Source organism: Halictus rubicundus, chromosome 11 (genome assembly GCF_050948215.1).
Source record: "Halictus rubicundus isolate RS-2024b chromosome 11, iyHalRubi1_principal, whole genome shotgun sequence".
Classification (NCBI taxonomy): Eukaryota; Metazoa; Arthropoda; class Insecta; order Hymenoptera; family Halictidae; genus Halictus; species Halictus rubicundus.
In genome coordinates this window covers 6231900-6244989 of record NC_135159.1, presented here as the reverse complement: position 1 = coordinate 6244989, position 13090 = coordinate 6231900, and the positions used below count along the sequence as shown (strand labels likewise).

Genomic DNA, 13090 nt, shown 5'->3' with positions numbered 1-13090 from the left:
TACTGCTATGTCAAATTTCAAGAAATGGATAATAATAAATATGATAACACACGTGTGTTATTGTTTTAGAAATGTATTTACCTGGTCTGTTGGTAGTAACGTAAAATCATCCGGAGGATTTGTGATGACGTATCGCTTGGATGAGGCATCGCAGGACGAGCTCGTGTCCCGAAACCTAAAAGTTCAGACTCGCTGTTATTCTCTGAACGACGAGAAGGGCGTCAAGCAGGATGTACGACTTGAACTAAACACACCATGTTTAATATCGGAACTAAACTAAACTAAATTAAACGTAGGCAAACATTAACTAAGCACTAAACAAATAGATGACACCAAAGAGAAATAGAAAGATAGAGATAGAGAGATCGAGGAGGTGAGATAGAAAGAGAGAAGAAAGAGAGAGAGAGAGAGAGAGAGAGAGAGAGAGAGAGAGAGAGAGAGAAAGAGAGACAGAGAATTGTAAAAAATGATAGGTATTTGTTGGATGAAGGCAACTTACGGTTGACGTTTCTTTTTTTTTTTCATGATGCAAAAACGGAAAATGTAAAAGTATGCGGCAACAAATCATAAGTCACATAGTAAGTACGAGAATGGTACAGTAAAAAGATAATTAACGGCAGTGTAACAATCGCAGCAGCCAGATGAGACATCTTTTAGAGACGTAAGATAAAATGTATCATGTGTACAGTAATCCAATAAATACCATCGAGAGAAGGAAAAAAGTCCGGTACCTGTACCTGTACAGACCAATGCACAGCATTCCATACGACTTTAATGCTGCGACAAAGAGGTCACCGTACTTGCCTCCTTCGCCATACTGAGCCAGGGGCCCATCGTACAGTGCAATCTGGCCAACTCGACACCGATCTCTGTTGGCCAGGCTGTCAGCCGTGCTGTAAATAACGAACATCATTAGTTCCAAGCCAACATCAACACTAAACCTAGAAAGACTGTCACAAGGTAGCACAATGAAGTGCTTTGACATCATATGGAGAAAATATAGTATATTCATACCATATACTCTCTTACTCAAGAGAGATACGTAACTCAATTTTCACATTACAGTATTATCTCCGTAACTGTCGCAAAGGTCTCTACCGTAACTGTCAACCTTTCATCCCCACCACTGGGGGGATCCACCTTGAGACCAACCTAGCGAGTAAACACGCTCGACGACCGAGCCAGCGAGGGATCGAGTATGAAATTCACATTAATGCCAACGAAGCAACAGACAGCAACTTTTCTAATGTTTGATTGTTTTTATGACATTTTTGCTATCGTATTCGTCTCGTTTTTCTTATTAAAATGGCAAAAACGATATAGCTACGATTATAATTAAGTCGAACTCGGTTCCTCTTTTTTTTTCAATCCTTCTTTACTTCCTCGACAGACGGGACGATACGACAGTTATGGAGATACTACTGTGTATAACTGTCGAACTTGATAAGCACTCTGCCTAGGAGAGAAGAATCAATGTTTGTTGCAACTGACCTGTAACCACCTCTTAAACCTGCTCCTTCAGCCAGTATTAATTCTAGTTCAGGCGTTGCTCCACCAGTGATCAGCGACCGGATCAAAGTCAGCGCATTTTGGTTAAAATACGTCTGCAATAGAAACATGAACAAGGATGAAACCTTGCACGAAAACTCGCACAGTGTGCTAACCGACACTGAATTGACACTGAATTGCCAGGTGGAAACAGATTAAAGCAACAGTATGAAATATCGAAGGCCACCTGACTAATTAAGGATCGACCCCGAAACGACTACTAACCGTTGACATTAACGAGTCTAACACACTGACGGCAAAGGCAGTACCGCAGGCGAAGGGTTGGGTGAGGTAGAGTTCCGTGTCCGGATCGTCGTCGTCGTCCTGGTCAAGGAACTGCACGTTGCTATCATTTACAAGTTCTAGGGAAGAGAAACCGATTCGAAACATCAAGATTATTGCTGGTCCCTGCGTTTAATTAAGCTTCGATACCTGTTATCATTGGCACGTTAGCTCCATAAACGGATCCTCGTCGCTGTAAAACGATCGGGCTGCCAACTGCGGTTAAATTACCTTGCTCATTATTTGCTGCAATTGCCACTTAATGTTTAATAACACGTCGGGGAAAGTTTGAACCGTGAAACACGACCAAACCAAAGCTCGATGTTTTTAAAGAATACTCTTTGCGGGCAAGATGTAGTGTGATTTCAAGCTGATTAGAGACTATGCTAGCTATCAATTATGTCAGTGTCTCATAATTTCTCTTATTTAACTGCTCTTTCATTTATTGTCAGAGGTGTGCGAGAATTCGAAAATGCCGGGTACCTGACATCGGGTACCTTTATCGGTAAATAAATAAATTTCAATAAAAATAATTAGCAAAGAGAAAAATAAAGATCGCTCTAAAAAAAAGTACGAGAGGTCTCAGGTCGAGAACGGATTAGTTTAAAAGTTACAGTTAATTCTCGATATATGTCAATAACACGGTCTTGTCAGCGGCGTGTATCGTCTAGGAGACATAACCCGAGCCCTCGCGGGATATACCCCGCAGTTGTGGGGATAATTCTACGACGTTTATCATCCAGGCCTTAGCGACATATATAGAGAAATCACTGTATTAATTTTCTGTCATAAGAGTCCGGTCCGTCCAGAACCCGAACAAAATTCTCGACCCGACCTGGCCAGACCTGAGCCGACATTTTTAGGTTCTCGCAGATCTCTAGTAATTGTCTGAAGGCAAAATGAGTGATTCTCGGTAAATACTAATGCGTGCAGCGTATCGTGTAAGGCGTTGCTTCAGTATAGAGTTCCAGTCACACGTATCCTACGATACGCTTATAATTATGACACTAGTGTAAGAGTTTTCCCGCGAATCAAAGAATCGCAACTGGATATTGTGTGTGGTGTGTTGATACTAGAAAGCGATACTAGTAAGCGACACTAGTATTGTCAACGCATGTGTCAATCAAGATACACTAACGTTGTTGCTCCATGTACTAAAGTCAAGTATTCATTGTACTTTCAAGACTGCACTATATCCTCTCCACGAAGAGCAGCGGAACGCTGTGCATACCTTGGCTGAGTACTCCAATCGTATCATCAAAGGTCATGGCCTTGATATTAAGGGACGCGAGGATAGCCTCCTTGTCGGCGAGGGTGGGGTCATCATTGCTAGGCACTTTAGCCGACAGGATGCAACACATATCGCACAGATTCACGTTCACGGCGCGTAAATCTGCTCTGCTTAATGGTGAACCCTGTAAGAACCATGTGTCATTCATAATATAGGTCACGACTTTCATTTCTGACTCCTTTGAAGGGTTACTACTGGGTGTTCTTGTTAACTGGAAACACACATGGTCTTATATGTTATACCATTGAAGATACCAAGAACAATTACTATCAGAATGGTTGTTTGATTTAAAGTGACACATTGTATTGCAAGATAGTCCTTTCGTATGAAATTATAGAGGACTTTCAAGGTCAATTCAATCTTTTGAATATTGTACAATGCCAGTTGACCTTGAAATACTCTCCAAAATTTCAGTAATGCAATGTTTGGCTGTATATCAAGCAACTTATGATAATAATTCTTTAATATTTTCAATAGTCATCAATATATTTCGTAAGTTCTAATTAAATAGAACACCCAGAACAGGATGTCACCAATTTAGAGGTATAATTTGAGAAATGTTATCTGATCAAGTACAAATGATGATCGGAGATGGAGACTACAGGACAAGGGAGACTGTTCACTCAGAATCATCATCTGCTGTCGATCCGATTATTTTATATATGGAGATTAATTGAAAATGCGGAACAATATTTTTCCTGTAACTAAATGCAAAACTATTTTTAGTCCTGTGTTAAGAAGCAGGTGATTATAATAAACTAAACATTTCTGCCATATTTTCTGCACCCTACTTGCTGAAAATATAGCCAAAAAATTTGGGGATATTATTGCGGTAAATAATTAAGAATTATGTGAAAGGAAAAATGCGATTTTTAACAACTCACAAAGTTGGTGTCTTTGAATGTAATCCTTTATAAAATTATAAAAAATTAACTTAAATTTCCATTAAGTTGATTGCGAATAATGACATTTAAACATGCGTTCCATATTTTCAATCAATGTTTTATTACATCGCCAGTTTGATGACACCCTATGTGAAGGAGAAGAGGGTAGAATTTTCTAGACTGTATACACAGGCTGTCTAGGGAGAAGTACAACTGGAATTAATTCCTGATCTACTGGATTTGTGAGATACTAAGAGATTAGGAAAACAGTTTAAATTTGAACCATTATGCACTTCTGATATACTTAAGATTATTTCAAGTTCCATTTCATTCGCATGTCTACATGATAAATTATTGAATAATTTTGCTCGGTCATGATTCATGATTTTGATTAAATTTCACAATTTATGGAATATTGGGCGGACCTTGGTGTAATCTTAGAACACAGAAGCATTATTATAATATACATTTGTTACTAAATTTTACACGAGAGGGGAATGAATGTTACTCCTACCGTTTAGACATTACGCCAAACGATTCAAATTATTTCAAATCTTGGTTTCCAATATTTCAGGAAAATATTCTGTGTAATACTTGCGTGACTTCTCAAAAAACATTATGCAAGGAAGACACTTTCGATTTCTGCATTGAGAATGTTACATTTTCAATTTATTAGTCATCGAATAGCAGTTCTTAGAATGAACTAGGGCGGGCTTCATCTTAAGAATTGCTATCCTTTGATGATACTATGATCTGTTTCAATGAAAGCAGACATACAGGGTGGGACAATAACTTATCGATCATCTCTGTACTTTCAGAAATGTAAGAGAACTGTGTTTATAAAAATTATAGGGTATCCAAGAACCATAAGTGCGAATTACAAGCTTATTCGTTCAGGATCGAGGAGATAATGATTTTTACCAAAAAGAAGTACAGTAAAGTCTTGATCTAAGCCGAGCGGAGCTACACGATCTTAGTCAGTTTGCCTATCCCCTCCCCTAGGGGGCATACCTCAGATATTTTACAAAATCTCCTATAAAAATAAGAATTTGCACAAAAATATGCAACCTAATCATCTAAAAAAGAGAGGAAAGAGAAGCATCTGCTTGGTGAAGAAGCCAAGAACACCTCTTTTATCCGAGAAGAAGAAAGCTTTGTTTAATTCTGCTTGATTTTTTATAAACCTTACTCAGTGTAGAAAAAGTAGGGAATAGTCTCTCAATCTTCTGACAGTGATCTGATTAATATACAAAAGGATTAGGGTTCTAGTTTCTACACTCCGAGAACACCAGATTTGAATAAGGATCGAGCAATCTTTGCTATCTGACTGAAAAAACTGGGTTCAGCTAGGCTAGCATCTCAAAAGCATCATAATTACGGAGGAATTTCAAGATCTAGAGTAGGACTCCTTGTAAGCCATCTGTATGGTATTACTGACACTAACAGTGTCCTCGATACCTTACAATATTATAAGCAAAGTTCTCCCGTATCTCAAGAAGTGACAGAGACAAGATGGAAATGATCACTAGACTGCAGACCTTGTTACAGTTATTAAAAAACCAATAAAATATAAATATAGCACCATAGTACCTGGATAACATATAGACACACTGAACTGACAAAAAATGGTTCCGAATCGGAAAAGTGTGTCTTGAAATTTAAAAATATGTTTTTACAAAAATTTTTACTACAAGGAATTTTACTACAATTTTGAGAACTGATTTGAGCTTCAGGATGGTACGTATAGTTAAAACTATTTACTATTTTGAAATATGTAGTCAAGGTCATATGAACCACCTAAATATAGCATAAAAACAAATTCTAAATATAGCATAAAGAAATTATAAAAACTAATCCAACTATCTCAACAACCATGCCATTTTATCATTTAGTCCTGGGACACTTAGGTTCGAAAACATTTCCAGGCACAAGTATCTCATAGTTGTTTAGGTGGTTGGATGGTGGTTGCGTAAGAATATCTAAAAAAATATACACGAAACTCCACTGTCAAAAAGGATACCGATGTCCTTGAAACTTCGTTAAAGAATGATCTCGAGAAAAGATTCCCTTCAATTGTACACGTGCCCCTTCGAATAATCGCAATTAGTAAATAACTTCACTTCGATCGTTGACCTTGTCAACGCATAATATGAAGGTCATCGAAGAAAACAATCTCAGCTAATTTTTCGAAATCTACGATGCAGTCCAGCGATGCTGTCCAACCCTGGTCAACTTTCACCGAACGGAAAAAGAAAATGGACAATGGAGAGATAGAGAAAGATAGAGAGAGAGTGATAAAGAAATAGAGAGAGAATTTTGAGCAGCGTGAAAGGAAAGATTTCAGTTTCAAAGACTTTTAGCGGCAGTGAAGGCGCTTGGGCGACTGAAGGTAAAAACGTTGTTTACGTTTAGCACTGATATCTTTGGTAGATTCTGCAACATTTTCCACTCGCGGCGGATGTAGTCCACAGACCCAACTATCACTACGTGTTTAAGCTCGTGGTAATGGAAATTGGAAGCTCGTAATGGCATGACAAGGTTTCTCAGTCCGATGAGGGGCGAGTCGGGATCGGCGAATAGGCAGACGACGACGTGCCCGTTGAGGACCGTCATGGCTGCCTGGTTCCGATCCAGTATACAGTCTTCGAGGTTGCGGGACGGGCTCCAGTGGAACATGCCCGTCGAGTCGTATTTCATTTCGGTTTTCTCGAAGTCGAAGTCCTTCGCCTGGTCGTCAGCAATTCCGACCTGCAGGCCGCCGTTGTTGTTCACGTTCGTGCCCCCTGATGCTCTGCTCGTTGGCCTAAAATCAGTTTCACAGTCTCACCAATTTTAATCGACCCGTTTTCCATTGTATTGCAACATTTAGCATCGATGATGTTAGGCGGACGCATATTGAATGTCTGAGTTGGTCAACACTGTGACTGCTATAGTTTCTAAGCTAACCATCGTACGCTCGATTCTCCTATAACACGGTTAATTCGTTCCGTGTTAAGCGAAACATAGAAGTCATATAAATAGAAAGGAGGGTTGTCCAAGTCTCTTAAACCATGCTACAGTTTTGTTCCGATATAAGACGAACGCTAGGGACCGGCTTTCACCGTAGTTCGGACAAATACCGTCGCCTTATATCGGTAGAAAACTGTATATGGAATCCGCGTTATAAGCATACGAGGTTATATGAAGATTGTTGCAATTTTTGCACCGTGTTATAACAGGATTGAGTATACAAATTTTCAAAAAATCACAACTGTAGTGTTATATGTATATTACGTGCGCGATTTTTCTAGATTGTTATTGTCATTAGTTTAAGAATTATAATTATTTGATTACATACAGACTGTATTTTGGAGGGAACATATTTGAGTATATATTTTTGCATAAACAGTGCGATATATTTTTTTATGCTATCTAAAGGTATGTTTCTATAGGATAACAAGTTTTGGGTAGTTATATCTTGCATTCAATATGCCCCAAACTAACAATAAGCTATCCACTAACACCCAGCTTCTTTACGCTACGTTTTCGTTTACTAGTCGTAGAATATAAATGATCTCAAGGTCACGTGACGGTTACGTCTTTAAACAGACAGTAACCAGGTGAAAACGAAAATATGACGAATAACAATATGGAAACGAGAATAAGTAGAATAACAAAGTTGAGGGTACAAATTTTTTTAAAAAATATAGATAACATTTTGCAAAAATATATTTGAGGCAGTATTCGTTGCTTTGACGCGACCTTCACATTAACCTTGTATAGGTATGTATATCCCTACACTAGTATACCTAATATGTATGTAGTCTCTACTATACTACTGGAAATATTTATTAACGTATTTCAATTCTAGTATTAACCACAATATTATTTCAACCACGTATAGTATTTATATAGTATTTATAAGTCTGTGTTGAACCATTTTATCAGTAAATATTTCCAGTAACATATATTGTTTATATTCAACACAGGAGAAATATATTTACCTGTTATACCAGATTTAGAAAAACAATAAACAAAACTCTACCAAATAACGACTATAGCACTCAACACTATAACAAACCCTCAAAAGGGGATTCCCACAGTGTATTCCAGAAAGATTACTTTTTTATTTATTAAAACCATAATTCTCTTCACATGGGAACAATAAATGATAATATTATAAGATAAATTATAATTATCACCTTATATTACAAGATGTATTACACGATAAACATTGTATCAATAAAACTTGCAAAAACAATCCTCCACTTTGTCAGATTTTCCATAGTAGTCTGATTACTCGATGGTAGTCGAGTACTAACATTTTTATTAACATATTTCGGCAGATATTTCACATTCTTACTTTCAGAGCTCTCCATGCAAAGAAAGATAACAATACGTGCAAAGCTGTGAATACAATTAGGTGTCCCAATGATTAATCCACTGCGTTCTCAACCATAACGAATACCTTTCACCACATGCTACTTTAAAACTCAGTAGACAACCAGAAAATCATCTCACAAATATTAAACTGATAAGTGACCTTAATCAGCAAAACATTCGATAAATAGGCCAGAAATCTGTGGATCGATGATCAGCACACCTGGAGGTTAGTTTCAAGGTGAAACGGTTATTGGAAAATAATGGCGGGTTTGTATAAAAAAACAAAATAGCTCGTATTCGCATGCAATTTCATAGCAAGCGTGCAGCAGCTTCGAAAATCCGATATATTCGAGAATGAACACCCGCACAACGTAAGACAATGTTAACGAAAGAAGCATACATGAGTTTTTTGACTTCGTAGGCGAGATGGTAGCCAGGGTATGCGGACTCCTCTTGCGATCTGGAATCAGAAGGATTTTGCAACGTTGGATTTATATTCGCACGGAACCTTGTGCTTCATTGATTCACGTCAAAATTTCGGTCTACGTTGAACGCACGTAACAATTAGAACAATAAGAGCATCGAACGTAGTCTAGGAATTCGTCCCAAATTTTGTTTAACCACGTCGCAATTAGAAGATCGAAAACCGACTTTCTCGACGATTCACGATTACAGATGACTTTTGCCTGTAACTACACTTCCGGTTGAGACACGGAGTCGGAACTCGGTGGGATAATTAAAATGGCCGGTTTCGATAAAATGTGAACGATAATGACTATTCTAATGATGAACTAACTATGAAGAAATCAAGTCCGATTGTCATGGTAATGATTCTGGATCGCATGGAAGTTCTCGAACGAAAACCGTTGAGTTAGATGGTTTGTGTACTGTGGCGGACAAAAGTACCCTCTAATAGATCTTTGTGAGTTCAATACAATTTTCTTTTTTATTGTCCTGCCTAGTTTGGATAGGTGGAAGACATTCTAGACCTAGATTTAACCTGTTGCAACTTTGTCAAAATAAACTCATTTTAAAGGGGAGAACACTCTTGTAAATATCTTTGAGGTTATTTTTACTTATCTCTCTCTTTATTTGAGGATATATTCAAATAACCAAAATAGGCAATGGCAGAAAATCAGCAGGTTCTGTTAAGGGACGTAGGCAGCAACTTTTAGCTTACCGATCGAGTCGGTTACACCATCTTACGACGATTTTAGTAACTGCAACTCCTGCCATTTCAGTTACAACGATAGAGGGCGCGCATATACAATTATACATTTAAATGTTTAAAGAGCATTACAAGCGACTATTTTTCATTACTTTATAGAAAAAATAGAAATGTATGTAAATTATAATTAATGTATTACATTTAAAATAGTCGCTTTTAGTCCTCTATAAACCTGGAGCTCATTTAAATGTATAATCCTATATGCGTGCCCTCTATCGTAGAAATTGAATGTGTAGAAATTGCAGACTGACTAGCGAGTCACTAAAACCGTCGCTAGATGGTGGCATCTGATAAAAATCTGCTGCTAGCAGGCTCTGCTTCCAATATTGCGCTTAGTTGCGCAAATGTTGGGCCAATTTACCGGCATTTTGTTTACTGAATATGTAGTAACTGAGCTAAGAAATAAGGATGGTTCTTCTTGAAAATTTTAGATTTAAGGATTAACTTATTTTAGCTTCTTGACACAAACATCAAACAACAATCCATCTTAACTCATTTCAAAGGCTGAACTCTCAACTTTTAAAATACCCAAATGAACTTCTTATTTTTTTGGAATCATTTTGGAATAACTTACCTAATAATTCACCTAGGCTCGTTATAAAGGACACAGCCTATCTCCTAACTTTTGTCCGCCACTGTATGTAGAATTAAAGTAACATGCTACTTAAAACAGATCGTCAGAAGAGGATCTATGAAATAAACTTCAGTGCATTCGATAATGTACAAACTTGTTCGTTCAGAGGTTCCTTGTTTAAAGTTTGTATATTCCGTAGCAGAGATCTGTAGACGTGAATGCTGTGGAGATATATCTATGAGGTTATTCAAAGTATACGATGCAGAAATTTCGCGTAGATTATTTCTGTAAGAGATTAGAGAAGGATATGTGCACTTGCAGTTTGAATAACCGATTGATTTTTTTTTTTTGTGCAACTTACGGAGTAATATCATTGTGTAATCGAGAGCTTGGATAGTTCTAATCGTGCAGCTATTGCAGACAAATATCATAATCAGATCGAAGACAGAGAAGAGTGACAGGAAGTCGAAGAACGTTTCAAGACGTGTGCAACTATCTTTACAGTAGAACTTCGATTAACCAAATTAAGAGCGCTTATGTGTTATAGTATACGGATAATTAGGGTGAGTTTAAGTCATCGTTTTGCTGATTTTCAATTTGTTTGTAAAATATAGATTGCAGATGATGGGCAAGATCGCACTTACAAATTTTTATCTCACAAACTATATATCCGATTCAATTGATATTTTTTTAATTCAAATCAAGAAGGTTTGGTCTATGAATAGATTTTTATATTAAAAAATGAATTTTGTAATTAATATTAAAATAATCATGATAATTAAACGCATGGTTAGTTGAAAAATCGCTTTTTATTTGTAATTATGAAATTAAAAAAATAATTTCTACAATGGGCCGAACCCTCCCAATTAAGATAAAAAGAGATCAACTGAGAATAGAACAGATTGTTTGCGAGATAAAAATTCCTAGGTGAAAATTGAAGGTCAGTATTTTACAAATAAAAGCTAAACTAGCATAATCATAGCTTAACACTCCCTTTTCGTTCTCGGATTTTCCATATACTATACTATAGATCATTTTGAATAAAGTTGCTAGTAAGAAAAATCGTGATAAAGTTGAAATGAAAGTAATGAAAACCTCAAGTTTCCTTTCCAATTTTTTTAATAGATAATTATAAAGGAGAATTATGCTTCGAATTTTAGAATGTTTTTATATGGTCCTACGCCATACTTAAAAGAAAATCAGTTTAGAATATAAGAATTCAGATAAGTGGAGCTCTACTGTTTTACCGACCCAAAAAGTTGAATTCGTGTATTGTTACATTTCCAAATATAACTTTCCATTAACATTTGATCGCACGATTAGTGGTTTTAAATTATAAGATGTATTATACTTAAACACTTAACCATGTAATGCGATATGGCGATTGTCAGGCCTTATGATCGTTATTTTCATATTGTCTATAATATTACAAAAATAAATATCACTGCAAAAGACCTGTTCATAGTTTTTGTGATTAATGCACAAAAAATTCTTAAAGCTCAAAGAATTTTCCGATCAAAGACCTGAAAGCCATAATTAGTGAATTATTCACTGGATGTTCGACGAAAGCGATGGACAATTATTGGTTTCATCAATAACGCGTGAACATATACGTACGTATGTATATGTACAGTTAACCACAAAATTCTACAAACGTATTGTTCTTGAATTTTACATACGCATTGTTCATCAACTCTGTTTCTTTTTTTTTTTATCAGATCGTATATTTTTGAATACACTTGTCGATGTAGCTTGTAATTTTCTAAAAAAAAAAGTACGAAACCGCTTACTATAGCTGAGAACCATTAGTTCAGAAAATGTTTTAATGTTAATGTGGCGGGTTGGGCCATTTTCAAATAAAAAATGTCTTTTGAACTAACAATTTTTAGCCACGAGTGCCTTAGTACCTTATTCATATGAAATTACGAGTTCAATCGATAAATGTGATAAAAAATGAAAGGTTTCATTTTAAAAAATAGTCTTGACCTTGGAATCACCAGTCACGTGAAATTATGCTTCCATCGGAATCGTTTGACTCGTGTCAGAAACATTTTCCACTAATATCACTACTTGTTACTAAAAATTAAAAATATTCAATATTTGACAAGTATGTAGATTTTTGTGATTGACTGCAGGCCAGGTAAGTGTTAAGTAACTGATGCGGTGAGATCTACACGCAAAATAGGCCTCAGCTGCACCAACTTTTGTACAACATTATTTCTGCATAAATAATTGTCTCTCTCTCTCTCTCTCTCTCTCTCTCTCTCTCTCTCTCTCTCTCTCTCGCTCTCTTTCTCTCGTGAAATACGCACACTTGAAATTCGCGGTACATCGAATGGAGTATTTAACACTAATTAGGTACCTTTGATTGTACGGTTGATTCGGACTTGTCAAGGTATCGTTCGGCGCTCGGTTCACGTTTGGTTTCACCTTGTTTACCTGCTTCGTCGAGTTCATCATGGTCATCCCGACGGAATTCCGATGGTTCCTCATGGCTGCAAAACAACAATGAATTACATCAATATACAATTATAAAATAAACTTGATAACTTCATGACCTTGAATATCTCTCTTATTACTTCTAACGATACAAAAAAAAAAAATGTCAAAGGAAAATACGGTTTGGTTCGAAGAAATTTTCAGAATGCCATACTTTTTGAGATTTCAATTGTAGAGTGCATTCACATATGTCTGACACCTAAATTACATGTAAACTATTTGCTACATGAAAAAATGGTTGAAAGGAAAGTTGGTCTTAAGAGTAGCATACAATGTAATAATTAGTTTTTTTATTTTGCTTTTTTTATCGAGACATAACAGTCACCTTGAATTTTTTCATGGTAAAGTATACATTTTAATCTTATGGTTGCCATAAGGTCTGCTACTCTTAAGACCATACAACTTTCGTTTCAGCCATTTTT

The 13090-nt window shown here is 36.5% G+C and overlaps 1 protein-coding gene across 37 annotated transcripts in view; it reads right to left on the bottom strand.

Moving 5' to 3' along the window:
• Slo (calcium-activated potassium channel slo) overlaps window positions 1–13090 on the bottom strand; it is a 152704-nt gene that overhangs the window by 8991 nt on the left and 130623 nt on the right. For 22 of the 37 annotated variants that reach the window (XM_076796119.1, XM_076796128.1, XM_076796144.1 and 19 more), the window contains 9 exons: window positions 12532–12664; window positions 8768–8827; window positions 6412–6808; window positions 3062–3245; window positions 1981–2076; window positions 1774–1910; window positions 1492–1604; window positions 732–893; window positions 82–175 (listed from right to left, as the gene is read on the bottom strand). In XM_076796119.1, the coding sequence (XP_076652234.1) occupies window positions 82–175; window positions 732–893; window positions 1492–1604; window positions 1774–1910; window positions 1981–2076; window positions 3062–3245; window positions 6412–6808; window positions 8768–8827; window positions 12532–12664 (1376 nt within the window). The remainder of the gene's footprint in view (window positions 1–81; window positions 176–731; window positions 894–1491; window positions 1605–1773; window positions 1911–1980; window positions 2077–3061; window positions 3246–6411; window positions 6809–8767; window positions 8828–12531; window positions 12665–13090) is intronic. The other 15 variants (XM_076796155.1, XM_076796153.1, XM_076796154.1 and 12 more) reach the window with 4 other exon arrangements.